Source organism: Pezoporus occidentalis, unplaced genomic scaffold (assembly GCF_034315485.1).
Source record: "Pezoporus occidentalis ecotype Australia unplaced genomic scaffold, CSIRO_AGI_Poc_V1 ctg83, whole genome shotgun sequence".
Classification (NCBI taxonomy): Eukaryota; Metazoa; Chordata; class Aves; order Psittaciformes; family Psittacidae; genus Pezoporus; species Pezoporus occidentalis.
Genome location: NW_026916192.1, coordinates 100493 through 128443, shown reverse-complemented (window position 1 = coordinate 128443; position 27951 = coordinate 100493). Strand labels below are relative to the sequence as shown.

General features: G+C 55.5%; 1 protein-coding gene across 4 annotated transcripts; it reads right to left on the bottom strand.

Annotated features, from left to right (window-relative positions):
* Positions 1-186: 186 nt before the first annotated feature.
* Positions 187-27861, bottom strand: MYH7B (myosin heavy chain 7B). 4 transcript variants are annotated; one of them, XM_062604043.1, is made up of 43 exons: positions 27839-27861; positions 26967-27122; positions 25837-25940; positions 24050-24193; positions 23790-23946; positions 23661-23688; positions 22600-22696; positions 21713-21736; positions 19828-19920; positions 18750-18813; positions 18530-18628; positions 17453-17556; positions 16789-16927; positions 15532-15650; positions 15246-15395; positions 14758-14928; positions 13886-14065; positions 13675-13807; positions 13111-13187; positions 11637-11724; positions 11056-11173; positions 10377-10500; positions 9497-9633; positions 8829-9084; positions 8036-8278; positions 7684-7860; positions 7211-7356; positions 6802-6892; positions 5670-6059; positions 4983-5109; positions 4412-4530; positions 3986-4182; positions 3494-3843; positions 2903-3027; positions 2538-2653; positions 2258-2450; positions 1974-2177; positions 1750-1875; positions 1471-1641; positions 1129-1233; positions 665-760; positions 413-550; positions 187-295 (listed from the first exon to the last, which is right to left on the bottom strand). In XM_062604043.1, exons 2-43 carry the CDS (start codon positions 27061-27063, stop codon positions 287-289), a joined length of 5826 nt encoding a protein of 1941 aa, XP_062460027.1. In that variant the 5' UTR covers positions 27064-27122; positions 27839-27861; the 3' UTR covers positions 187-286. The 4 variants fall into 4 exon arrangements, with proteins under 4 accessions (XP_062460027.1, XP_062460024.1, XP_062460023.1 ...); XM_062604040.1 differs by lacking the exons at positions 21713-21736; positions 22600-22696; positions 24050-24193; ... (1 more) ...; positions 26967-27122; positions 27839-27861 and having other exon boundaries at positions 23790-23901; XM_062604039.1 differs by lacking the exons at positions 21713-21736; positions 22600-22696; positions 23661-23688; ... (2 more) ...; positions 26967-27122; positions 27839-27861 and having other exon boundaries at positions 23790-23940.
* Positions 27862-27951: the final 90 nt, after the last annotated feature.

Below are 27951 nucleotides of genomic sequence, written 5' to 3'. Positions count from 1 at the left end.
GAGGGATGAGGACAGGGCTCTTCTCCCAAACCCCACCCCAAGCCTGAAGCAAGTTAGGACATAGAGCAGAGTCCTGTCCCTGCCTCCTGCCTGGCTGTGCAGGACACCCCCAGAGCCCCCAGCTTGCTCTCCACAGCAGCAAAGGCCAAGGCCCTGGTTACCCGGTGACAGACACAAGAGAGCAAGTCCTGGCACATCTACGTTTATTCACACAGTGCAAAGCTGGCAGCAGCCGTTCAGCTCCAACCTACAGCGGGCAGCGGCGCAGGGCAGGCACCAGTGCCTGCTACTCGTGCTGGGGAAGAACCACAGCAAAGCTTTGGTGAGAGCCCAGATGCGGTGCTGGGCAGGACGGGGCCATGGGCTGTGCTGCACGGGTGCTGCAGCCCTGTCCCCGTGCTGGTGGCCTTACCTTGGAGGCGATGACCTCCCTGGTGCGGGCGCGCAGTTTGTTGACCTGCGTCTCGGCGATGTCCGCCCGCTCCTCGGCATCGTCCAGCTCGTGCTGCACCTTGCGGTACTTCACCAGGTTGGAGTTGGCCTGCTGCTCCTGCATGGGGAGGGGGGGTATGGGCACTGCATCAGCCCCATGGCCCCTCCCTCCTGCGGCCGTCCTGGGGTGGTCTGCCCCAGGCCAGCAGCAGCAGTGGGGACAGGCACTTACCGCCTCCTCGAACTGGCGCTTGTAGCTCTTGACCTTGCTCTGCAGCTTGTCAATGAGGTCCTGCATCCGTGCCAGGTTCTTCCGGTCTTCCTCAGCCTGCAAGTGCCCCAGCTCTGTTAGCAGGACCCAAAACCAACCCCAACTGGGGGTCCAGCTGCCCCACACCTTCAGCCAATAGTCCCAGTGGTGCCAGGGCCCCTCAGACACACGCACACAGCACCATCTGTTGCCCATTTGTCGTGTGTGTGTGTGTGTGTGTCCCCAGACCCCTTTGTGCTTCAGCACCCAGCTCAGGAGGTGCTGACCCATGGGCAGGGGGTGGTTGCTGTGGCCGCAGCCTGTCCTGCCCCTTTTCTCTGCACAGAGCCCAGGACAAGGTGGGGACTGGGGTAACGGCAGAGGCTGAGCACAGGGAGTGTTGAGCTGGGTCCTGCAGGCTGGAGCTGGGACCGGTGCTGCTGTACCTGGTAGCTCAGCTCCTTGATCCTCCGCTCGTACTTGCGGATGCCCTTCTGGGCCTCAGCCATCTTCTTCTGCTCCGTATCCAGCTCTCCCTCCAGCTCCCGCACCTGCAGGGGGATAGAGGCGAGCTCAGCACCAGCCCCAGATGAGGCCAAGACACCTTCCCAGCTCAGGGAAGCCACAGCTGAGACTGAACAACCCCTAGGAAAGGCTTTCAGGTCCTCAGGGACCATCCCTCACTGCCCATGGATTCCATGTGTACAGTCTGGCTCCAGAAGGACGAAGCAGTGCTGGGGCCCTGCAGAGCCTGATGCAGCATGAGGGGCTTGGCCCTGCCTTCTCACCCTGGCCTCCAGCTTCTGGATCTGCTTCTTGCCCCCCTTGAGAGCAATCTGCTCCGCTTCATCCAGGCGCATCTGCAGGTCCTTGATGGTCTGCTCCATGTTCTTCTTCATGCGCTCCAGATGCGCGCTCGTGTCCTGCTCCTTCTTCAGCTCCTCTGCCATCATGGCAGCCTGCAAGGCCAAGAGGCATCACCACAAGCCCAGGCAGCCCTGGGGGCTCAATGAAGATGTTCTGAGAGCTTCCCCTCTTTTCCCACCCGCCAGCCCCATCACTCTTACATCTGTGATGGCCTTCTTTGCCTTGTCCTCAGCGTTGCGGCACTCCTGCACTGCATCCTCCACCTCACTGCTCAGCTGTGAGACGTCTGCTTCCAGCTTCTTCTTCTGGTTGATCAGGCCCGTGTTCTGCAGGCAGAGCAGGGTCAGTTCACCATGGCCCTGCTCCTGTGTGGGCTCCGGGCCCTCCAGTGCCAGCAGAGACGCAGGACGCGGCGGTCCCTCACCTGGGAATGGAGCAGGTTGACCCTCTCAGTGGCATCCAGCAGCTCCTGCTCCGCCAGCTTCCTGCTCCGCTCTGCCTGCTCCAGCGCCGCCCGCAGCTCCTCCACCTCGGCCAGCAGCAGGTTGTTGCGGCGCTCCAGGGCGGCCGCCTGCTCCTTGAGGTCGTCGTTGTGGCGCTGGGTGTCATCCAGCTCGATCTGCAGGTCCTGCAGGGCACCACAGGGTCAGCAGCCGCGGGGCTGGCAGCAGGGACAGCCCCAACCCGGTCCCACCGCCGTCACCCAACCTTGATCTGGGCCTGGAGCTGCCGGACCAGCTTCTGGAACTCGGCGGCCTGGCGGTTGGCGTGGCTCAGCTGGATCTCCATCTCGTTCAGGTCTCCCTCCATCTTCTTCCTCAGCCGCACCGCCTCGTTCTTGGCCCGTGCCTCTGCATCCAGCGTGGCCTGCATGGAGTCCATGGCGCGCTGGTGGTTGCGCCTGCGGGAGATGATGCGTCAGCCCCATCCCTGACAGAGCCAGGGCCACGGAGCCAGCCATGGCCCAGCCCAGCCCCTCTGCACACACCTCAGGTTCTCAAACTCCTCATCCTTCTCCGCCAGCTTCCTGTCCACGTCAGCCTTGATCTGGTTCAGCTCCAGCTGGATGCGCAGAGTCTTGCTCTCCTCGTGCTCCAGGGCCCCCTGTAGAGACAGCAGCAGCCATCAGAGGGTGGCCCCTGGGGGTGCTCCATCAGCCACCTGCCCCAGCCTGGCCTTGTCCCCACCCCAGAGCTATGGGGAGCAGAGGGGGCCATCCCAGTGCCTTGCTGTGGCTGCACGAGCCCCATGAGCCCAGGGGCTGCAGCTCAGCCCAGCCCTGTCCCCTTGGTGCGAGTGCTGCCCTCGAGGGCAAGGAGCACATGCAAGCACCAGTGGGAGACAAGGACCCACCTCAGCCTCCTCCAGCGCTGCCTGGATATCGCTCTTCTCACTCTCCAGGGCTTTCTTCAGCTTCTCCAGCTCATGGATGGTTTTCCCGCTCATGCTGATCTGGTCGGTCAGGTCAGCAATTTCCTCTGGCAGGGGTGGAAGGGCGGTTGGTCAGGAATGAGAGTGAGACATCCCCATCCCCCTGCCCAGGCTGGATGATGACCCCCGGCCCTTAGAGAGCAGCTGAGTTGTGCTTGGGGCCACTGCTGCAGTCTGGGTGGAGGAGAGGGCGTGGGAGAGGCGCTACGGATGCATGGAGACCTGCTTGTCCACTGCAACACCCCCAAACCAGGGTCATGGCTCTGCCTGCCACGCACCATTGGCTAACAAGGGCCAAGTGGCGCTGCCTGCCAGCCCATAGTGCCCAGCACGAGGACAGAACAAGGGTGGCTTCTTGGCTGGGCTGCTGCATTCCTTGTCTCGGCTGAGCAGCAAGGTCTGAGCCCTGCCTGCAGGGAGCACCCCTCCCACCACATGGCTGGGGACAGGGGACCCCACGAGAGCAAGAGTCTGAGCAAGGAGTTCGAGGGGAGAGCTTGAGCCCAGTCCTACCCTGCAGGTTCTTGTTCTCCCTCTTGAGGGTCTCCAGGTTGTCCAGGGACTCCTCGTAGGCATTCTTGAGCTTGAAGAGCTCCGTGCTCAGGCTGCGCGACTCCTTCTGCGACGCCTCCAGCTCCGCCTGCGTCTCCTCGTACTTCTGCTTCCACTCGGCCAGGATCCTGTCGAAGTTGCGCTGCTTCTTGTCCAGGGCAGCGCAGGCTGAGTTGGCGCGTTCCAGGTCCACCGAGAGGTCCTCGATCTCTGTCTGCAGCCGATGCTTGGTCTTCTCCAGCGAGGAGCACTTGGCATGTGCGGCTTCCACCGCCTCCTCAGCCTCCTGCAGCCGGGTGGCCAGCTTCTTCCTGCCGGTGGCAGCGAGGGGGGAGTGCTCTTGGCCCATGTTATCCCACCCCACTGCCCACACAGCCTGCCCAAACAGCCTCAGCCCATCACCGAACGGAAATCTGCCACCCGCAAGGAACCCACTTCCACCATCAGACTTACTTGGCTTCCTCCAGCTCCTCCGTGCGTTGGATGGCATCCGTCTCGTACTTGGTTCTCCACTGGGCCACTTCTGCATTGGCCTTGGACAAGTTCCTCTGGAGCTCGCTCTTGGCCTCCACCTCCTCCTCGTACTGCTCCCGCAGGAGGTCGCAGTCGTGCCGGGAGGCTTGCAGGGCATGGGCCAGGGCGTTCTTGCTCTGAGGAAGGGAAGAGGTGATGAGAGGAGCCGCTGGCCCCAGGACACCAGCCATGGCACCGGGGCTGGGGGCAGCAGGAGAGGACTCCTGGTTTTCCCAGGTTAAGAAGCTGCCTTTGGGGCTCCTGTGTGCAGGGAATGACCCACTTCCCCGCTCCATGGGGCACGTGGGACACATGGCCCATTCCCTGAGATCTGTGCCATGCAGAGAGCGGCCGTAGAAGCCTCACCTTGGTCTCCTCATCCAGCTGCCTCTTGAGTTCCTCAATGTTCTGTGTGAATGAGGTCTTGCCACGGCTCAGCTGGTTGATGAAGGACTCCTTCTCCTCCAGCAGCCGACTGAGCTCCCCTGGGGTCAAACACAGCCAAAACAGCTACTTTGGGGCTGAAGGGCTGCACCCTGCGTTAGCTCACGCTCCTGCAGACCCTGTGGCCTTCAGCTGCACGGAGACCTCCAGCAGCATCCCCACCCACCCAAGCTGGGGCCCATGGGCAGAGATACAAGCAGCTAAAGGCAAAGCGGAAGGAAATCCCTCCTGTTGATGCTGGAGCTCATAGAGCATCCCCCAGCACAACCACCATCACCACAGAGGTCCTTTTCCTTGGCCTCTAGTCAAGTTATACAGCAGTTTTCCAAGGCCTGACTGGAGGCACAACACAGACATCCCACCCCCCTGCGCTCCAGATGGAGCTCCTGCCATTTTCCTTTTGTCCACAGGAGAAGGGGGACACTCTGCCTGGCTGGACCTCACCCCACGTGTCCCAGTGCCCCGGGGCAGCCACGTGTCCCCTGTCACTCACCGTTCTCGGTCTGCAGCCTGCCCCGCTGCGCGCTCACGTCGTTGAGCTGCCGCTGCAGCTCATCCACTTTGGACTTGGCCTCGTTGAGCTGGTCCTCGTAGGTGCGACACAGCTTCTCAGCATTGGCCTGCGTGCCCCAAGCAGAGCCTGCGTGAGACCCAGCCCTGGCCACAGAGCACCATCCTTCCCAAAGGGACTTGCAAACGTTGCCATAGGGATACAGGGACAAGCTACACCCAGTGAAAAATGGGGACTAAAGGGGCTGCAGGAAACCTGGAGAGGGGCTTTGGACAAGGGCCTGTAGGGACAGGCCAAGGGGAATGGCTTGAACCTGCCAGAGGGGAGACTGAGATGAGCTCTTAGGCAGAAGCTCTTCCCTGTGAGGGTGCTGAGGCGCTGGCACAGGGTGCCCAGAGAAGCTGTGGCTGCCCCATCCCTGGCAGTGTTCAAGGGCAGGTTGGACACAGGGGCTTGGAGCAAGCTGCTCTAGTGGAAGGTGTCCCTGCCCGTGGCAGGGGTTGGAGCTGGATGAGCTTTAAGGTCCCTTCAACACAAACCAGTCTGGGATTCTGAGTCTGTGACTTGGCCATGGCAAAGAGCTACCCAGGACAACATCCCACGGGCATGGCTGTGCTGAACACACCAGCTGCACTGGTGTTCACTGCCCTGCAGAGAAGCAGCACCCACCTTGTTCTTGGTGAGGTACTCGATGTTGGATGACAGGTCATCCACCTCCATCTTCAACTCGCTCTTCTCCTTCTCCAGCTTCTGCTTGACGCGCTGCAGGTTGTCGATCTGCTCGCCCAGCTCGGCCACGCTGTCCGCGTGCTTTTTGCGCAGGGCAGCGGCCGTGGACTCGTGATGCAGCGTCGCCTCCTCCAGGTCCCGCCGCAGCTTCAGGAACTCCGCTTCCCGCTTCTTGTTCATCTCCAGCTGCGTGGCCGTGGCACCGCCGGCCTCCTCCAGCCGCTCGCTCAGCTCCTCCAGCTCCCGGGACACTTCCGCCCGCTGCTTCTCCACCTTGGCTCTGGCAGCGCGCTCGGCCTCCAGCTCCTCCTCCAGCTCCTCAATGCGGGCCTGGCAGAGACACAACCATGGAATGGTGTGGGCTGGGAAGCACCTTGGGAGCAGCCGGTTCCAACCCCTGCCACGGGCAGACATCCCCTAAGGGGGCCTACATGGATGCTGGAGAGGTATTCTTCATCGGGGACTGTCCTGATAGGACAAGGGGTAATAAGGCAGATGCTCCAAGCACCAGGTTTCACCAGCATCTTTGCCCTCCACATTGGAGTAAGGTGTCTCCTCTGCTGCTGGGGAACAAGCAGCCACCAGTCTGGAGCAAAGGCCTGGGCTGGGTTGGGGTTCTCTCAAGCATGCATGCCTGGATGCGCCCTGGCTGTGTGTTTTGCAGAACTCCTGGTCTCCTCTATACACTGACATCAGGATCCAGGATGATACTTGCTTCTTTTCAGTGGGAACCTCCATGCTTTAATGTGAGGCCTGTCTGATAGGAAGAAGCCAAGCATACAAGTTCGGGTCTTCAGAGTTTGGGAACTGGATTTAAGGTTTTAATCTGGACAGAGAACTACATCCTAGAAGCTGTTCCTTGTGCTGGTGCCAGCATTCACCTCAATAGTTCATTCTTTCATGAGCTTCTTTTCAGCCTACCATGTTTTAGCTGACGCTTCGCTTTTTTTCATCACTCTTCTGCCTAGGAGATGTGTTCAGAGAGGGTCTGGGCCATACAGATTCCCCATCACATTACACGTGATGGAAATTGGGGACTCCTAGGCTGTGAGAACAGTTCTGCCCACCATACCTGGAGCTCCTTGATCTTCTTCTGCAGCTGGGCCTCAGTCACTTGCCCATCTTCAATCCTTGAATTCAGCTGACTCATTTCAAAGTCTTTCCTGTACAGACAGAAGGCAAAGCCCGTGGTCAGACAAACACTGTCCTCCCAAGGACACCTGGCTCCTGAAGCCGAAGGAAGATTGTTCCCTGCAGTGTAACACCCAGCTCTAGAGGACAAACAAATCCCCATAGGAAAGGGACCACAGGCGTAAGAAGCAGCTCATGGACTACTCTAAGCGAGCACTGGAGTTGCCAAACTGGCACATCCAAAGCCCCATCCCAGCAGCTCCTGCAGAGGCCACACATCCACTTGATCTAGAGGTGGGCCTTGGCCTCGCAGAGTCAGCACAGAGCCCAGGCACAGATCACACACTCACTTCTTGAGTTTCTCCTCCAGCTGCTGTTTGTCATTCTCCAGATCCATTACAGACTCTTGGGTCAACTTCAGGTCTCCTTCAAGTTTCCTCTTTGCTCTTTCCAGGTCCATGCGGACTTTCTTCTCTTGTTCAAGAGAGCTTTCCAGCTGGAGAATGAAGGGCAACAGGGTAGGGAGGGAAAGGATCCTTGGCAGCCCCAACCTTCCCCACATCCATTGCTATGGGAACTTCATCCAGCCCTGAGAGCCAGAGCTGTTTCCTGCTTGGTGTCCAGTCCCATTCTCTCAGCCCAGAACTGCTCTCAATGAGGTACTCTGGATCACCTCTTGGTCCAGGGGCAGTTTGACAATGGGGTTATTCATCAACTAGCCATATTAAACGGGGATCTGATAATGATCCCACCCTCCACATCCCATCAGGGACAACCTGGAGGTGTGACTCAAACCTCTCTCACTTCACTGTCTATGACTCACATCATCCATTTGCTGCTCCAGCTTGACCTTGGCTTTTGTCAGTGTGTTGACTTTGTCTTCCTCAGCCTGCAGGTCATCCAGGGCCTGCTGATGGGCCTCTTGCAGCGCTTTCTTCTCCTTCGTCAGTTTGGCAATGATCTCATCCAGAGCAGCCATCTCTTCAATCAGGTTTTTCACCTAGAACAGGGAGTCAACAACTGAGCTCATCTTCTCAGGGAGAGGGATGCTTTGCTAATACCCATGAAAGGCTCCCACAAGCCAGCAACCTTGTCCCTGGTGCTTCTCTTTGGTGCCTCCACAAGCTTTGAGACCCCAGGGCAATGAGGCTGTGCTCTCAGGCAGGGTCGCTTACCTTATTCTCTGTGGCATGCTTCTCCTTCTCCACCTTGGCCAGCGTGATCTCCAGGTCGTCAATGTCCTTCTTCAGCTCTGCGCACTCATCCTCCAGCTTGCGCTTCTTGGCGGTGAGGTCTGAGTTCATCTCCTCCTCATCCTCCAGGCGCTCTGTCAGCTCCTTCACCTTGGCCTCCAGCTGGATCTTGGACTTGATCAGCAGGTCACAGCGCTCCTCTGCATCTGCCAGGTTGTCTTGCTCCTGGGACAAGCACAGGAGAGGCAGTGCTCACCCACTGCCCCGGAGCAGGCTCTCAGCCATGCTACCCTGGCCACAGCTGAAGCTCTCCTTGTGGAAGGGGTAGAGCATGCCTGAGTTGCTCAGGTGGACAAAACCAGACAGCTGTGTTTGCAAGGCCCATGGCACAACCACTGACACTAAGCAGGGCCAAAGAGCTAACAGCAACTGAATCTTTCCAGGGGATGGAAACACTGGAAAGACACTTCCTGGAACAGGAAGAGCACAGATCAACCACAGCCAATCAGCAAACTGTCATCTCCCCATGCTCCTGGTGAGATCACCCTTCCCAAGCCAGAGGAGCACAAATCCCCGTGGCAGCTCGAAGATGGCAAGTCTGTGATGATGCTTCAGGTTTGCACCAAGTCTAACAATGCATTTCAAACAGACTGTGGCAACAAGGGGGTCTCGAACTGCAAGAGGCTGGAGGAGGGATCTAGCATGATCTGCTGCTTCTCCTGCCCATGGACCCTGCATTATCTTTAGACTTCCATAGAGGGGGTGAGCCACTCACTGCCTGCAGCTGGAGAGTCAGGTCGTTCTTCTCCTGGATCATGGAGACCTGTTTCTCTTCCAGTTCCTTCCTCTTAGCCTCGGACTTCTCCAGAGCCTCCTTCAGCTTCTGGAACTCCTCCTTCAGGTTGGACATTTCCTTCTCAGTCTGAGCCGACTTGAGCAAAGGCTTGATCTTGAAGAACAGCTTCATCCAGGACCAGTTCTTGACAGCATTGAAGGCCCGGATGTTCCACTGGATGGTATAGAGGGCTTCCCTGGATAGACACAAGCAGAGCATCATCATGGGTGTAGATTCCCCACATCCCACCCCCACTGCAATAGAGGCTTTTGCAGGCCTGGACACGGCTCTATTCTCAACCAGTATGGAAGTGTGCTGAATGAATGGCACATTGTCTGCACACATAATGGCCCTACTGGGATGAGTGGTGTGGGCTGGCTTCAGGTCTCTTCACTCTGCATCCCTCTGAATCTTCCAGTGGAAACCAAAGGCTTTCCCTACCCAGGTACACTGAGCCTCTCTACCAAGCCCATGCCTGACCTCTCACAGGTCTGCCTCCAGCCCTTCACGACAGGGCTTTACCCAACCACTGCCCCAAACCCACTCAAATGTGCAAAGGAACAGGGAGACACACAACGTTCTGCCTCTCCCCCCACCCCCAGCTCTACCTCCTGCTGATGATCTTCTGATACTCGATGCGCATGAGGTGCCCGCGGATTCTGGCCTGCAGCATGGTCAGGATCTTGGCCAGACGCTCATCCCGCATCTCCTCCAGCAAGCCCAGCAAACCAGCCTTGAAAAACACCTGCAGGAGCAGAGGGAGAGCAGAGTCAGAGCAGAGAGGGCAGCGGGCTCAGGGGGAACATCACCCACGAGGCAGAGCTGACTTGTGGCCAAGGCAGGGGCACACAGAGCAGCGAGGGCTGCACACTGCAGGTTCAGCCTCCTCTCTGCACTGCACTGGTTGGAGGGGCACCTACACAAGGCACAAGGGGACATCAGAGCTCCCTGCCCTGAGTGGACACGAGCTGCTGCCTTGGGTGGTATGAGCTCAGGCAGCAGAGATGTCCTGCTCAGACCTGTTTCTTCTCAGCCTGCATCTTCATTAGGGACTGTAGTGATAGGACAAGGGGTGATGGGTTCAAACAAACAGGGGAAGTTCAGGTTAGATATTAGGCAGAAGTTCTTTGCTGAGAGGCTGCTGAGGCACTGGAACAGGGTACCCAGAGAAGTGGTAAATGCTCCATCCCTGGCAGTGCTCAAGGCCAGGTTGGACAGAGCCTTGGGCGTCATGGTCTAGGGTGAGGCGTCCCTGCCCGTGGCAGGGGGCTGGAAATGGGTGATCTTGAAGTGCTTTCCAACCCAAACCATTCTGTGGTTCTAGGATTACAACGCCCTTCTCAGCTCCTTCAAGGGCCACACACAACCTGCAGAGCGCAGGGCTCCAGCAGGGCTGTGGCCAAGCAGAGAGCAAGCTGGGCACGGGGAGCACACTGGGACTGCAGGGACAGGAGGAACAGTGTCCCTGGACCAGCTGCCCGCTCTCACCTTGGTATGACCAAACTTGTACTGCGAGTGGTCCAGTTCCAGGGAGCTCAGCAGCTTCTCTGTGGCCTTTCTGCTGTCCACGAACTTGTCATCTGGAATGGCTGTTGGATTCAGGATACGGTAGCTGCAGGGACAAAGCAGAGGAGGACATGCAGAAGAACTCCAGAACAGAGTCCGTGGTTCTATCGTCATCCCTGTACCCCAGTCATGCCAATTCCCTCTAGTACTTCTAGACAGTGCTGCTGCACAGGCTGGACCCATGTATGAACCAGTTGCTCCAGGGTGCTGAATGAGCTCTTCTGCAGAGCAGACACCAGGGAACCCTGCCAGATCTTAGTCCCTGAACACAAGGAAGACTGTGCAGGAAGAGGCCACTGGTTGGATGGGGCCAACTACAGAGCAGTAAGGATCCCAAGGGCAGAGAGGAATGGAGCTGAGCCTTGCCACCATCTCCCTGTACCAGCCCTGCATGCCAAACATCACCAGTCTCATCACGTCTGGCACGAAACTCTCCATGTCTGGCAGCACAGAGCAGCAGCAGTGCTATCCCACACGCATCGGGAGCGTGGTTGTGGCTCAGACCAGCCCCACACAAGCAGGGGAGCAGGTCAGAGCCAGGGCAAGTCTCTCTCCCCTAGAACACGTGTGGGCTGCTAGGCAAGGAAGAGGAGAGAGTTACCGCTGCTTGAAGTCTGCGTAGAGGATCCTGTTGGGGAAGCCTTTACGGCAGATGCGGATGCCTTCAAGGACACCGTTACAGCGCAGCTGGTGCAGCACCAGGAAGGCATCCATGGCTCCTGTGGGTGAGAACAGAGGTGGAGCAGACACTCAGCCCGAGAGGACAGAGGAAATGGAGCTGCAGCATGGGTCTGAACCCTGGAAATGAGAGTGCCCGTGGTTTTGAATGCGGGCGTTAACCCATCCTGCAGGCCTACGCTGAGCGCGAGTGCTGCAGCCTGGGCCTCAGGTGATGGAAGTCAGTGAGCCTGAAAGACTCCGTCATGCCTGCTGTCATACACAAGGCAGCCCAACCATCAATGCACAGCCAAAAGGGGAGCCTGGCAGAACTCATTCTCCCCAGTGGAGGAGGCTGGTGTGGGTCATAGGGGTTTCCACACTGAGATGGGGCTTGCTGTGAGTGGCAGCAGAACTGCTGCAAGACAAGGGTTGGAAAGAAGGTGGGTGCCAGAGTCCTGCCAGCTCCCACATGTGGATGTCACCCAAGGGAACGCCCTGGGTGCTGTCTCAGTCCACACATACCTGGGGTCTTTGTCTCATTGGGGATGATGCAGCGGACAAAGTGGGGCTGCGTAGAGCGCAGGTTGGTCATCAGCTTGTTGAGGTTCTCCTGTGGGACAGAGATGGGGATGAGGCACAGGGTGACACCTCTGCTCCCCTACAACACATCTCTGCAGCCCCTTTCTTCCCCCCACAGGCAGGGACAGAGCAGACGCTGAGAGCCCTCTACCACTCTTCATGGGAAAGAGGGAATTCTTCCTAATCCCTGTGCTATCCTGTCAACTGGACACCCCAGCCCTGTAAGCAGGACCACTGCCTTCTGGAGGGTGGGAGCAATGGCAGAGGGGACTGGGTGCTTCTCAAGTGTTTGCAGGTAAAGGTTTGCTGCAGGGGACAGCCAGGAGCACAGCACTGAGCTTATCCTCGTAAACAGCTCTGCTGGTGCCACCAACTCTGTGCTCAGCATCCTCCTGATCTAGTGCTGGCATCTACACTGCCTGCAGTCCTCAGCTCATCAGGTTTCCCCTGCACTTCCACAGTGCTTCCCATACCCTTTGGCCATGACAGAGAGCCCTGCCAATCCAGCCTGGGCCTCCTTTCCTGTCCAAGGCAGGGCTCAAGCCAAGACATGGCCCTGCCTTTTCCTATGGGAAAGGCATCTGCATCCTCGATCTTTGCAGGCTGCCTTCCCCTGCTCGTACAGGCTCAGCCTGCCTGGGAACACCTTCCCGCAGCTCCACCTCACCACAGAGCAAGCTCTTGCTACAAACACCTCTCCCCAAGGCCTGTGACTTGTCCAGGAGGAAGAAAGTCACTCATGTCCCTGCGGGGGCTCTGACACCAGCACTGCCCTCTGCGAGCACCCTGTCACCGTCACCACAGGGCTGTCACGGCAGGACACAGCTTTGGGCTCACACCCCCCTCTGTGCTGTTTTCCAGTGGCTTAAGCTCTGGGGCAGATAAATAACTTCTGTGGTGAGCATGGGGTGTCACCCTGAGCTGCGAAGGAGCTCAGGTCACCTCCCCGCACAGGACAGCGGCGAGCTGCCTGCTCAGAGACCTGCAAGTTCCTCCTCCATTTTCTTCTGCCCAAAGGCTGTCCTTCCTGCTGACCAGAATGAGGAGAGAAGTAGCACAGACTTAAAGTGATGTTCATGTAGTACATCACCTAAACATCACTACAAGTCTTAACTGCCGCTCTCTCAAAGGCGAAGGAGCTGTGAGCAGCGCAAGCGTCAGCCGGGCGGAAGCAGCACAAGCCAAAGGGAACCATCGCTCTCCCAGCCTGGAGCCCCGCGCCCTTCCCTAGGGCATGGGGACAGGGCTGGGGCTCTGCCAGGCACGGGCCCCTTGCGCACGGACAAGAGGGTGTCAGGAGCTCTGGCGGACCCTCAGGTACAAGATACCCCAGAGTCTTGTCAGGGGAGTGGAGTGGGATGACAGTGGGACACTGAGCATGCTTCCCTATGGCCTCGGATGAGGGGCTGGCTCTTACCTTGTGCAGCTGAGACACTGTTTGGAAAGAAGCTGCCTTTTTACGTTTCTCCTTGGTCCCTGGCTTGTGAGGTTCCTCTGTTGGGTTGAAATATTGATTCATTACATCAGCATAACATCTGCTTGGCTTGGAGGATGCAGGAGCACCCCCAAACACCCTCGAAACACTCACAGCCCCTGCGCTCTCTAGTAGTGCCCTGCTGCAGAGCAAAGCCATAGAGCAGAAACATCTCCCACAGTACCCAGCTCTGGGTGCTGCTCCTCAGACCTCGATAACAGACCCCTTCACACATCTCAGGTCACACAGGGCCACCAGGACAGTTATTTAAGCACCACACAAGCTCAGCCTGGTCCTAACCCCCCTCTAAAGCCCCTAGGCCAGCACTGCATGGCCAGAGCACCCACCTACCCAGGTCAGGGAGGTTTTTAGGGGTCAGTGTGGCTCTTCCCCTTGCCTGGGCTGCTAGGTGCAGGAATACTACACCAACAGGGTGTGAGGGTGAGGAGGCTTTGCTGCAGAGGGAGGGGAACTCAAGGTCAAGAAACAGATGAGGTTGCTCCTTACCTGAAGATGAGCCCACGTAGTTCTCATAGAGGGAAGCCAGGAGTTTGTTTTGGGACTTTTGGAAGACAGACACCACTGTCTCATTCAGGGGGTCCTTGTTCTTGTCCAGCCACCCAATGATGTTGTACGGCACCTTTGAGCAAAGAGGCAAAGGTAAGGTCGGTGCTCCAAGGGGGTGGTGTGGGTGCTGTGGAGGGTGCCGGGGACGTACCACACCAGCGTAGTGCACCAGCTCAAAGTGAGCCTCATACTTCCTCTTTTTATCCGGCCGGGGCTTCTGGAAGTTGGGCGACTTCCCAAGGTGGTTGTCATAGAGCTTAGCTTTGAAGGACATGTCGGAGGCTTTTGGGAACATGCACTCCTCTTCAAGGATGGACAGGATTCCCAATGGCTGCAGGGGGAAGGTGGTATAAAGAGGTCTGAGCTCAGCCTTGCCATAGCCCATTCCAGAATGGGGGATTCCCTGTGCCACTGAGCAGAGCTTGACCTGGGAGACCTCATCCTCTTAGAGGCAAATGGTGCAAGACATTGACTATGGGACAAGCTATCACTGGTGTATTCCAGGCTGCATCTGACCTCCAGCCAGTCAGAGTGGGACCAGCCAAGCCTGCAAGACTTGGGGGCTTGTCCAGGTCCATCAGGCTGTGGGAAGGGGAGATCCTCTCCAGTATCCTGATAGGTGAGCTCCTTCCCACTGAAAGAGGTGAGTTTCCACCATGCAGTGGTGGAAACCTTTTGTACCAGCTGCTCTGAATCAGCAAGTACTTAGTAAGAGGCTTTGAGGGGCAGCAAGTGGGTAGGAAAAGGAGGCAGAGATCGATGCTCTCTGGAGGGAAAGGCTGCACCAGGTTTTGTGGCTCACCAGTGGGCAGGAACAGAATGTCTGTGGTTTCAGAAAGTCAAGATTTGTGCCAAAGGGACTCATTGGGCTGCAGGCTCTGGGCTAAGTGTGGGGAAAACAAAGCTGGGCACTTCCCGCTCACTGGGGGGGATCATTCCATCTCTGGTACTAGAGCCCCTCCAGTCTTTGCAAACAAGCCACCTACCAGAAGTACCATTCCCATGCCCTGACTCATGCTTTACCTTCTCAATCAGGTCAATGCAAGCCTGCAGGTCCAGGCCAAAGTCAATGAAGACCCATTCGATGCCTTCCTTCTTATATTCTTCTTGCTCCAGGACAAACATGTGGTGGTTGAAGAACTGCTGCAGCTTCTCATTGGTGAAGTTGATGCAGAGCTGCTCAAAGCTGTTGAACTGCCAGAAGAAAACAATTTTGCATTAGAAGGAGCCCAGACGTGAAGGGCTTCGCTCTTCTGTTTTGTCTGGGTGTGAGGAGTGATCTCTGCTAGGCTCAGCTGGACCGCTACCAGAGCAGGTAGCCAAGGATCACTGGAGATGTGCCCACAGCAGTGTGAGCTGCCTGTTAGCTCCAGACAGACTAATCCAGGCAAGAGCTCATTTCCCTATCAAGGCACTTTCTTGGAGGAGAAGGAGCTGTCAAACACCAGGGGACTGCGCTGCCTGGCTACAACAATCCCCCAGCCCCACTGCGGGGGGCCCGCAGAACTCACGTCAAAGATCTCGAAGCCTGCAATGTCCAGTACTCCAATGAAGAACTGCCTGGCCAGCTTGGTGTCCAGGGTCTTATTGATCCGAGTCACCAGCCACTTGAACATGCGGTCATAGGTGGCTTTAGCCAGGGCTCCCACCGCATAGACAACCTGCCAAAGCACATCACGGAGCAGGCCATGAGCACTGATCCTTCTCCCTGCCTTTGCAGGAGCTAGAGGCTGGAGAGCTCCTCTTGGCACACCAAGGACAGACGCAGGGAGCTCAGGGTTACTGAGGCAAACTCACCTGCTCCACGTTCTGACCTTTGGTCACGTACTCATTGCCCACTTTCACACGAGGATGGAGCAAGCCCTTGATGAGGTCAGCTGAGCTGATTCCCATCAGGTAAGCAGCTTTGTCAGCACCTATAAAGCAGCACAAAGGCATGAGGAGGCAGTAAGGAAGGAAAAAAGAGAGTAACTAAAACTTCCCATGTCTCCTGCTGTTCAGTGCTCACTAAACACGTTTTCCCACCTTCTCCAGAGTCTGGTGTGATTTCCCATCCTGGGTATTGTAGGATGCTTTTAAAGTCTGACCTCCTGCCTGAAGTTGGTGTTTGGAGGAGATGGCTGTAGCAGACCTGCTGCACATTACCAGGTTTTCAAGCCTTATCTGGGAATCTCTATGCACTTTTCAGTGGGAGCCTGGATTCCCACACAGTGAATTTGAAGGGACCAGACGAGAGGTCATTTTCTTGCTTATCTTTCATAGACTCCCAGTAGCAGACTGCAGCTGGAAAATCACCTCTGTAGGGAAATCACTGCTAAAGCAAAATCACCACTAATGGCCAGGTAGCAGCTGAATCCTGTGCTGACATCCCTCAGGCAAGAGGAATTCCTTCATGAATGTTAGCAGGAAGGTCTGATCCAGGCAGTCACTCAGCTGAAGCCCTCCAGTTAAGTGATAGGGCTCCCCTTTCCCATCCTGCCTTGAAGCTTGCTCCGTTATATGGGAGCCAGGCATAACGCAGCAGTGCAAAAGCCATACAAAATACCTGAGCTCTTTCCAGGTTTGCTTTGAAGCCTGACCATTCTCTTGATTTGTATTGGATTTTCATAGGCAACAAACAAGGAGAAGTATCAGACAGTGGCTGTATCCTACTCTAACCACTCTGCAGGAGGCTGTGTCTTGAGCAGGTCCCTGCAGTCCTGAGCATGGCCTGGCTCATGCTCTGTGGATGACTGCTCTGGGAGGCTGTCAGTGCCAGAGAAGAGGAGATGAAGGGCAGCAGAAGACTGAACAAGGTGAAGCACAGGCAAGGGGTGAGAGCCTATGAGGCTACTGAGGCAAGTCTGATGCAAATGAGACCACCTACTGCTTGTAGAAAAGGCTGCCCTAAGTGTGGCGGCTCAAAGCCAAACCCCTTTGTGCACCTACAGACCGTGTGGTTGCTTGGGGTGACAGCCACTGACCAGGCCAGGGAAGTTACCACACTCTGCCCTTGGAGGGGTCTGCATGCCCAGGCCAGGCTGGGCAGAGCTGGCAGCGTGGAGCCAAACTCACTTTCAGTGCCGTCAGCCTCTGCCTGCTCTTCTCGCTGCTTCTGCTTGAACTTCATGTTGCCAAAGTGCATGATAGCACCCACTATTTTATAGGAGCCGTATTTCTCATCGTTGCTGAAGCCCAAGATGTCCATGGCATGCTGAGGAGAGACAAAGCAGTGTAGATAGAACAACATCACCACTCTGGGGTGAGGTCTCCTAACATGCTCTCCCTATCCTGGGGCTCTGGGCAGGGTGCTCTGTCCAGTGCACACCTAGCTGAGGAATCCTGTCCATGGGATTTTGAATGTGAGGCCAGCTCCCACCAGATTCATCTGAAAGCAGAAGGACTAGCCTAGCATCCACAAGCAGGAGGCTTTCCAGGCTGAGCTCTCTCATCTTCTCCTGGGAGCATGGGAAGTGCTCATGTGCTACAGAGCCTTCCTAATGCAGGGAATTACTCCGCCTTCTCTGCCTGCATGGGGCTGTTGATGGAGATCAGAGTCACTTTGCTCTTTCTTTGTAAGCTCAAAGCATGTGCCAATAAACCAGAGGGACCACACAGCTGATTTAGAGAGGGACAAAGAAAAGCCAGGACATGGCCCCATGTCTCCCCATGGGAGATGGAGGTTGTGCTCCCCACCAGGCCCACTTCATGCTGTGCAATGGGAAGGAAATTCACATACATCTGTTGCCATGAGCTCCTCGCCATCATCCATGTTGTCCACAGTAGTTACACCCTGAGAGCAGAAGTGGTAGTCATAGGGGTTGAGGGAGAGCAGCAGCATATCTGTGGGGGGAACACATGCAGAGGGTGAGGTCAGTCTGGCAGAGACCAAGCTGGAGCAGAGGGGCACAGATGAAGAGGTAAGGCTTCACCAGCCTCAGCTACTAGGGGGCACCAGCAGGTGGGAGGAGCACCCTCTTCAAGCCCAGGCAGGTCCACACATGGGTCCATCTCCTCTGTGATGTGCCTCCTGCTTGCTATCTTGGGACATGGCTTGGCTGCAGACTGATTTAGAAGTGGCCATCCATGTCCTCGTGACCACCAGATAAGATTACTGCTCTGCACAGTGCTCCAGACCTGCCTAATAAGGTCTTGTCCTTGAGCTCAATGAGCCTGCAGGCAAGGGGCTGACCACCCCGGGGGACTGTGCCAGCATCTTCCTGCACTGTGGAGAGGGTTCTGTGCACTCCATGGAGCCTGGGACCTAAGAGCAGGGCTGCCCCAGGGCAAGCTCGGGTCTGCTGGGACTATCCTAGGATGTGTCTCCACCAGCGAGTGAACTGTGTAGCTGTTTCCAAGCCCACCTGCAACACATCACCTCACTCAGGTGGCTGAAGGAGCTCAGAGCAGGCTGCAAAACACTTCCCCCTACCCCAAAATGAATAAGAATCCACCCTGCACATGCTGAGGTCAGTGCTGTACCCACCATACGATAAGGACTCTATGCAAGGCAGCTTTGCAAAGCGTGCTCCCACCCTGCAGGTAGACCCAGAACAACCTCTGCTCCCAGGCAGTTGCAGAAAGGGCTTTGATCTGGCTTCTCTGTCTGGGAGGATACAGGAGGCTGGAGTAGGTGAAATCCCTTCCACCCTAAATTATTCACCAATCCTACGATCCTGTGCAGCTAACAAAGCATCTGAGCGCAGTATTTGCACGTGAGCTGGGTTTGCTCATTCCCTGCAGACCTCAAAGCTAACACAGAGCCCTTTCTGGCCATTTTCAGGCCATCATGCTAGAAAAGCCTCAGCTGCCTTACCTTGCAGCTCTGGTTTCTTCCCAGAGAGGATCTGGTAGTAGATGTGGTAGCTCCGCTCTTTGGGCTGCTGGAAAATGACTCTGGATTTTTCCAGGAGATCTGGAACCGAGCAGGGCAGAGGGGTCAGAGGAGAGGTTGTTCATTCCCAGAGCTGACCCAGCATCAGCACACATGGGGAGGTGCGATCCCTCCCCACGGCAGCAGGCACAGCTCTACTCACAGATGTCAATGTCTGCAGAGGCCAGCTTCCCTGAGGGGCCAAAATGGATCCGGATGAACTTGCCCTGGAAACACGTGCAGAAGGTGAGTGCTGGGCTTACACACTTAAACAGCTCCCAGAAACCTCAGACAACTCCAAGGCACTGGTGATTTCCCACTTCTTAGGCTTCTGCTGATGCCAGGAAAGTTACTGGGCTCTGTGAGGGGTGGGTGGGTGAAGTTCTCTGGTTTGTATCGTCAGGCTTTGAACACCAGGCAGGCAGAGATTTCACTCACAGCAGATAAATCCTTCTCATAGAATCATCACAGAATCCCAGGCTGGTTTGGGTTGGAAGGGACCTTAAAGCTCATCCAGTTCCAACCCCTGCCACGGGCAGGGACCCCTTCCACTAGAGCAGCTTGCTCCAAGCCCCTGTGTCCAACCTGCCCTTGAACACTGCCAGGGATGGGGCAGCCACAGCTTCTCTGGGCACCCTGGGCCAGCGCCTCAGCACCCTCACAGGGAAGAGCTTCTGCCTAAGAGCTCATCTCAGTCTCCCCTCCCTTTGTCCTGTCCCTTCAGGCCCTTGTCCAAAGCCCCTCTCCAGGTTTAAGTACAGACCTACTCTTAAAGCTGAGCAGTTCTGTGGGGCAGTGTGATACTGAGTCCACCCCAGCCTCCTGCTCCATGGTGTGCTGAGGAATCTCACCCTGGAGTGTCTCCTGTCCAAGGCACGGGAGCAGGCATCACAGTATCCCACAGCGGACCAAGGCTGTGCTTAGCAAAAGAGATGCTGCCCCCTGGAAGGGGCACACAGCACTCCAGGCTGTGCTTACTGCCCCTCAGCTTTGGTCCTGTAGGGGATGTCTCTGCAGCCACAGGCTGTGACGCCAAGGCATTCATTCTGCACACCATTTACTGCACTGATGTAACCAGAAGCAGCCTGGCCTCAGCAGTCCAATCCCACCAGGAAGCAGAGCCTCCTTCCTGATACATGCCTTTGGCTCACACCATAGAGAACACAATGGCACAAATGATGCATGCATTCAGCTTGCATAAACACAGCACTTTAGCTCTCTGTCTTGCTCAAGACACTTACAAAACGAGAGGAGTTGTCATTCCTTATGGTTTTGGCATTGCCAAAAGCTTCCATGGCTGGGTTAGCCTCAATGATTTGATCTTCGAGGGTGCCCTGCAAAACCCAAAGGATGCGTGAGTTCCCACCCAGCCAGAGGGGATCTGTTACCAACAACACGGGGAAACAGTGAGTGGGGCTCCTTGCACCATCTGCCTGCTCTGCCATTCAGAAGAGCCTGCTGCTCCTCAGGCATCTCCTTTTCTCACAAAGCAATGCAGCTTGGTTTGAGGGTCAGAGGCATTAGGCTTTGCAGCAGTGCTCTCTGTGGGCTTCTCCTTGCCTAAACTCTGAAGACCCAGGCTACCCTCCCCTCTGCACACAGCAGCCCTTAGCCTCTTTCTCAGGCTGCTACAATATGAAACCAAGAGCAAGCACACGCTGTCACCACAGCAGTCTGAAACATTCCAGGCTCTGACTCTGACAGGAATTTCCTCTTCCACCATAGTCTGGGACACTTTAAATCACAGAACATTGCAGAAATGACCCAGAAAGCAGGCTTGATCCATGACTCCCTACACTAACAACATGCACAGCAGGGTCACAAGGTGGTGGGAACACACCACCAGTCCCAGGCAATGGGATCTGCTGAGCTCACCGGAGCAAGCCCCACAGTTAACCTCGTTCTTCCATTCATGTTTCACACACGCAGTTCAAAGATAAAGAGACAACCTCCACCTAATGCAGGCAAAGCAGGACAAGAATTCAAGGAGAGAAGCAAGAAACTCATGCCAAGCCACACAAAGCACAGTGGAGGCTGACAACAGTAGTAGAGTTTGGTGGCACAGGCTCCTGCAGGATTTTCGTGAGAGCTTTATGCCCATGCTCTGACCCATTCCAGCCCATAGGACTTTCCCTGCACAGGAAAGCTCTGAGCTCTGCCCACCAAGAGCTGTACTGTGCCCACCACCACTCCCCAGCTCAGCAGCTCCAGCTGGGTGGAAGGTAAAGAGACGGGGAGCAGCTGTGAATCACAGCTTTATCCAACTGCACTTTGTCTCTGGGATAGCCTCTGATCTGTTATCCTTAAATCCAGCCTGATCTAAGCTATCTAGCCTGTGACACTCAATGAGGGCTGCCCCATGGGCTGCCCTGGACCCACAGCTCCAGCCCTCCAGCAATCGCATGTGTTAATGAGCCTCCCCTTAGTGTGCACCAGCTAAAGGCTGTCCCTCAGTGCTCAGAGAAACTGAGGACCAAGGGCACAGGGCTGAGCCCTGGGGGTGCTGGCAGTGCCAGGGACTGAACCCGTGCTGGATTTCCAAAGGATCCCAGTTGTTTCCTTGGAGCCAAGCAAGCACCTCAGAAATGCACCCCTAGAAGGACACGAGCTGCCTGCAACATGGAGGGCTGAGCCTGTTTGGGTCTTTGCAGAGGGTGGCATGTCCAGGCATTAGGAGTACCCAGGTCTGAAGCCAAAGCACGAAGCTGCCCATGGCAAAGAGGCTCTTCCCCTGCTCCTCAGCACGACCACCCTCAGCTGGGCTTCGAGGCTTGGGGGAACACTGACAGCTTGGATTTTGGGGGCTTTGTCTTCTCTTTGGAGGAGCCCACACCCCCCCCCCCCCCCCAGGCAACACAAGGTGCTGGCTAAAACCAGTGTTTGAAGAGCAATGATCCCTTGAAGGAGAGGTTGGAGCCAAAAAGGTAGAAAGTTGCTAAGAGATGAAACACCAAAGCTCCAAACTACGGGAAGGTGGGAGATACAAAGCAAAGTGGAGAACTAAACACTGCGCCTGCTCCCAGACCCAAGGCAGAGGCCCCACACAGGCATTCCTCATCACCCCATCGCTCTGTGGTGCACCAGAACTGTGCTCAGCATTAAAGATTAGGAGTCTACAACACTTACCCCAGTTTTAGTGGCAAGAGCTGCCTAGAGAAAAGAAAGAAAATGGTCTTTAGCAATCCAGAAAAGGCAGGCAAGAACCACAAGAAGCATGGTCAGAAAAGCAGGGCATGACCATTTAGTGCCAATAAACCGTCCAAGAAGAAAAATGGGAGGATTAAACTCTGCAAGAGATGCCAAAAAGTTGTTAAATAGATTAGCTCAAGAAAATAAAGAAATGCATCAAAAAGCAAAAACGGTTAAATCCAAACCCAAAGAAGAGTAAAGAAAATAATGCCGAGGTATTGCTTGACTGATACCTAAAGCAGCTAGTTTGCTTCTACAGGGGAAAAGCAGGCTGGAGCCTCAACGTATCAAGAAGAAATAAGCACTTGCAAAGGCAGCTCAAAAATCACCAGCACCAAAGAAATGCAAGAATCAAAACAAGAGCAAGAAAAGCACAAGGTAGAAAAGGATCAAAATGAACAAGGGGGGAAAAAAGAGGAGAAAAGGATGAAAAGCAAGGCTTAAAAGAGGCAAGGTGGGAAATGGCAGGTTTACTGCGTTCTTTTAATACTCCTTAAGAAGAAGCTCTGTGGGGTGTTGAAGGAGGAAGAGAAGATAAAGAGGGTACATAAGGCACCTCTTCCAGGCTGCGCAGATTGAGCAGCCACATGAAAAAAAGTCCATTTCCCCTTGAGCAAAGTAATTTCAAGCCTTGCTTGTTCAAAAGGCAAGGAAAAGCCAAGCCCTGGGTGGGTCAGACCAAAACACGCTTCCAAATGCAAAAAGATGGGGGAAGAAAAAAAGAAAAGAAGTAAAAAGAAGAAAAGGGGGAGGGAAGGGAAAGAAAAAAAAACACCAAAGAAAGGAAGACAACAGCACGAGCTTGTTTCAAAAGAGGGTCTTACTAATTTCTTGCCCGGTGTGTCGCCCAAGGCTGCGACAATGGCAAAGTACTGAATGACCCGCTTGGTGTTTACAGTCTTACCAGCACCAGATTCTCCGCTTAGAGCAACAGAAATACACAGATCAAGGGCATGAGACAAAGAACAGGCAAAACTTCAAACAGAGACCCTGCCACCCTGCTCATCGCGCCAGGAAGGAGCAGCACAGTCTCGGAGGGGTGGCACTGTCAATGCCCTCCAGCCTGCGGGTGTGCGTGCTTGTCTTTGGGGCTTGTCTTAGGAGCGAAACCCAGCTCCATCCTCACTGTGTCCTGCTGGGGGTGCCGCAGGGGCTCAGCTGCCCGCTGCAGCTATGGCAGGAGGTGCTGGCACTGACCACGGCCGTACAGCCCCAGCCCCGGGGCTTCAGCTGTGCGGGATCAGGCAGGACCCAGGTCTGCTGCTCCCGCTCGGGTGGTTTCAGCACTCTCTGCTTTGCTGGGGGGTCTTGGAGCCGCCACACCGGGTGGATGCTGCATCAGGCACAGCCGGCGGGCTGGCTGAGCTCATCCCTATAGTTAGCTGCTCTCCCATTGTAATCCCAGATCACAAAGAGCCCGGGGGGAGCAGAGCTGCCACCGGACACGCACCAAGCATCTCTCTGCAGCCCCTACGTTTCCTAATTAGGCTATGGCCAAGGCTAAAAATGTCCATGGCTCCTGGCAGCGGCATAGGGTCCTTTAGAGTCCTTTATATAGCCCTTATCTATATGTCACTTGAAATCAACCTGGCCTATACCCTCCCACGTCACCTTCCTCCCCCACCACCGCCCCTCTGGCCACCTCTGCCACCATTTTCCTCTGGCCTTGGCCTCCATCTCTCCTTTCCCCTTGCTCCTCAGAGGCAGTTGGGGTGCCCCATGGCAGCTTTGGGGTGCAGGGGAGCCTGCTTGTCACCTCACATGGTGGCTGCATGTGAGGTTGAGTAGGAAGGGATGGGGGACATGACCGAGGTGCTCCCCTGGGGCACAGGGTGCTGCCCAAGCACTTAGCATCATCAGACTGAGCAGGGCAAGGGGCACTTACGTGATGAGCATGGACTGGTTTTCACGGTCTGGAAGAGAAGGAGGAGGCATTAGGACAGTGCCACCCCCCTCACCCCCAACCCCAGGAGCCCAGACCCCCCAGGATGGGGGGCCCAAAGCGAGGGCTTACTGCGCAGCATGTCATTGTAGGCATTGTCGGCGATGGAGTAGATGTGCGGGGGAGCCTCCGTGCGCCTCTTGCCCTTGTAGGCTGCCACCACCGGTGCCGTGTAGACGGGCAGCCACTTGTAGGGGTTGATGGTGACACAGAAGAGCCCCGAGTAGGTCTGCAAAGGGAAAGAGGGAGGGTGAGGGATGGGGATGCCCTGATGCCCCTTCATCTCCCCACCCCACTGGGTGACCCCCGTCTGCCGGGTGCCAGTGGCTTACGTAGATCATCCAGTGGGAGTAGCGGCGCTTCAGGTTGTAGAGCACAGAGGCCTCGTTGAGGTGCGTCAGCATGGCCATGTCCTCGATCATGTCGAACTTGGGCGGGTTCATGGGCTGCAGCTCATCCTCCTTCACCACCCGCGTCTGCCAGAGGAGGGGCACAGGTCAGATCGACCCCAGTCCCCAGTGAACACCCTCTAAACTGCTGCATGGGTGGACATGACATTGGCATGCTGGGCACCCTGCCCCATGCCTGCTGTCCTCCCATGTGGGCTGGTGGGGTTAGCAGGGCTCCAGCCACAAAGCCCTGTTGCAACAATCAAGCTCCAGACCTCTTCTCTCCCAGGGAGATGGGCCGTGGCTGAGACCAACAGAGGGGATGCAAGCTGGGGGGCACCATGATATCAGCCCACAACATGCTCAACACCCCTGTCCTGTGCCCTTCTTCACAGCCTAAAACCCTGTGGGAAACATGGACTTGTGCTTAGAGAGATCCCTGGTTATTTGGGCAAACAGCTGAAGCCTGCACCCCATCACTGATAACTGCGTTTATTTAATCCCAAGCGCTGGGAAGCTATCACGTTACGAATCTGGCCCGAATGGAAGAAGCTGCATTTAGCAAATGGTCTTGTTAATAAAGATGAAATGAAACCTTTCAAAGAGGTTTTTTACAGATGGCTATGAAGCGTGTGGTGTTAGAAGGTGTTAGGTGTTAGAAGCGAGAGCTGGAAATGCTGATCCAGGGAAAGCAGATACACTTTCAGAAGTCATCTGTGACATTGTTAAACAAGACAGTTTCAAGAGGGAGCAGCAAAAGAGGTTTGGAATCTGCTTTGCTCACAGAAGCTGAAGATCTTTCAATAATTTTTAAAATTTATACCCCCTCCCCAATAAATTTCATTTTGGGGAGGGCAAATTTCATTACTTTTTTCCCCCAGTTTCAAACAAAAATGTTTTCAAAGCCTTGGCACTTTCATAGACAATTACATGTATTTCTTCTACACCTGTCAGACACGAGCGCTTCTCAGTGCCACTCTGACCAGCTGAGGAATAGCAATAATGAAGCCTATGATTTACTGCCCGGGCAGGTCTTTGGGTTTCTTCCCCAGTGTTACACCAGTCTTGAGTCTCTGCACTGTGATGAAGTTGTGGGGCCATGAGACTCCCCTAGCCAAGACAGGAATATTCATTATTCCACTTGCAGCTATTGGCACTGGATATTACCAATAATATCAACTGATCCTTGTTTGCTCATTATCCTGATAAATACCAGCTGACCCTGCCTTGCTTTGCCTCCCTCCCGCTGCTGGCAGACTGGAGCCTCACCACGACGCATAGCTGGGGCTGCCCTTTGCCTAGTGCCTGTTCTCCCAACAGCACCACAATCCACTGCAAATCCCGGCTAAAATGAACAGGAATTGGCCAGCTGGCCCCTTACCTCTGGTCTGAACCTCGGAGAGGAGCCGGGCAGCGGGTTCAGCATTGCAAAGGGCTGCGCTGGGGCAGCCTTTCCATCCAGAGCCTGGAGCTGTGCTGGGCCAGGGCTGTCCCCTTGGGTCTGCCCCGCACAGGAACTGTGTTCGAAAACCAGCGCTCCATGGGGGGATGCTGAACCACTGCCACTCTTGGCAGGTCATCAGTGTCCTGACACTGCGTACCCTCGGGGCACCACTGATCACCCGGGTTATCAGCAGGAGCTCAGCTAGTTTAAGCATGAGCCTGTCACATATATACGCACACACACACACACTTGCTCTCCCTTGGGAAAGGAAAGGTATTTTGCTTACTTCCTTATTTTTGGTTTCCACAGTGACTTTGCCACCAGTGCTTTCTTTGATTTCCACTTCTATATAAGCCTCTTTCTCATCCGGGATCCAAGCACGCTTCTTTCCTGGAGAAGGAAAGAGGAGATGAGATAGAGAGGAGAGAGGAGAGAGGAGAGAGGAGAGAGGAGAGAGGAGAGAGGAGAGAGGAGAGAGGAGAGAGGAGAGAGGAGAGGAGAGGAGAGGAGAGGAGAGGAGAGGAGAGGAGAGGAGAGGAGAGGAGAGGAGAGGAGAGGAGAGGAGAGGAGAGGAGAGGAGAGAGGAAAGGGAAAGGGAAAGGGAAAGGGAAAGGGAAAGGGAAAGGGAAAGGGAAAGGGAAAGGGAAAGGGAAAGGGAAAGGGAAAGGGAAAGGGAAAGGGAAAGGGAAGGAAAGGAAAGGAAAGGAAAGGAAAGGAAAGGAAAGGAAAGGAAAGGAAAGGAAAGGAAAGGAAAGGAAAGGAAAGGAAAGGAAAGGAAAGGAAAGGAAAGGAAAGGAAAGGAAAGGACACAAACCAGGTTGAAATGTAGGAAACCATTTGACACTGTCAACTGAAAGCCACACGAATGCAGTCAGATAACATGGAAGGAGAGCAATTCTCCCTTCCTATGTTCTTGTTCTTAGGAGCTGGGGTTTCTTTGCCTTCTTTGTGTTTGGCAGCTGCTTATTTTGCCAGGATCGACTTTTAGCCTGACCCAAGTCTGCTGTTCTTGTGCGCTTGCACTGGGACCATCATGAAAAAAGGACTGTGAGAGGAAGCAAAATTCTCCTCTTTTGCTGAACCAAGAGGAGCAAGTTGGGCCCTGGAGCCTGAGCTGCGGTACAGCGGGGTGGCTGGGACAGTGCGGACACCTTCAACCTGGAGCTGGAGAAGGCTTTGACCTCCCTCAGCCCATCTCCCTCAAAGGCCACCTCTGTAACCTAGGGGAGAGTTAAAAACCTGCTTTTCCTGCTTGTGAGATCTTCCTCCATGGTGGTGGGGGCAGCTCTGTAACACCAGCTCCATGAGGAGCAGCACTGGGAAAGGGATGGGGATGGTCTCCAAAGAGAGCCATGGCCAAGGGCTGGCATGGGGAACACACATGGGGCTGTGCCGAGAGCTGCCTCAAGGTCTTACCATCAAAGGGTATTGTCTGCAGCTTCAGCTGCTCTGTGTAGCTCTTCCGGAGGTACTCAGCAGCCTCCCCAAACTCGCTCATGTCCAGCATAGACATCTTGCCTGGCTGGAGGAAGACCTGGCAGTAGTGAAGGAAGAGTGCAGGACACCTGAACGCTGCAAGGAGGGAAAGGACAGTGAATCAGTGCATGGGGAAAGTGCCCGCCACTGGGCTGCTTACCAAGAGCAATGTGCTCACCGGAAGAGCTTTAACTTTAGAGAGACAACAGAGAACAACAATAGTAGCTAATAAGAACCATAATAACAAGGCAGTTACCAAACACTTTCCCTTCTGCCGCTATCCAGTCCCAGCTGGGTGAGCCGGCACCGCTTTGGTGTCAAACCCATCATTCACATTATAGGTGTCACCAGAGATCATCAATGACACCCTTTTTCTTGATAAACAGCTAAGCCTATTCCAGCTCTGTAGACCTGCTGGAGCCCTAGTACCCTGCACAAAACCTCTGCACAGCCCCGGATCTGCTGGAAGATAAAAGCAAGGCTGGAGGTATTATCCCTGGGAAGACCCCTTCTAGAGGATCGCCAAGAGAGCTGCTTGGAGGAGTTGATGCTTTCCGTTATCCATCTACTGCAGTATCACACAGCAGAGCTCCGGGACGTGGCAGAGACCACAACCATGGCCACTGCTGGTAGCCAGGAGCTCGGCACAGCACACAGCCCTTAGCAGAAGAGCTCCTGGCGCAGGTCTGTCCCACCCTCCCCTGTACCGCCGCAGTCAGCCCCTGTCCTCCGGGATCACCCACCCTGCAGAGGTGAAGCGGGTTAGTAGCAGAGGACAAGCGCGCAACACAGACATGCTCTTTCTTACTAACCTTGGTGATAGGACTGAGTGGCTGAGTGCGTGCAGCAAAGCCCCTTTTTATTGTGTCTGTCAAGGTCAGAGTGGGAAAAGATATGTCAGAAATTCCCATGTGTCATGTCCACA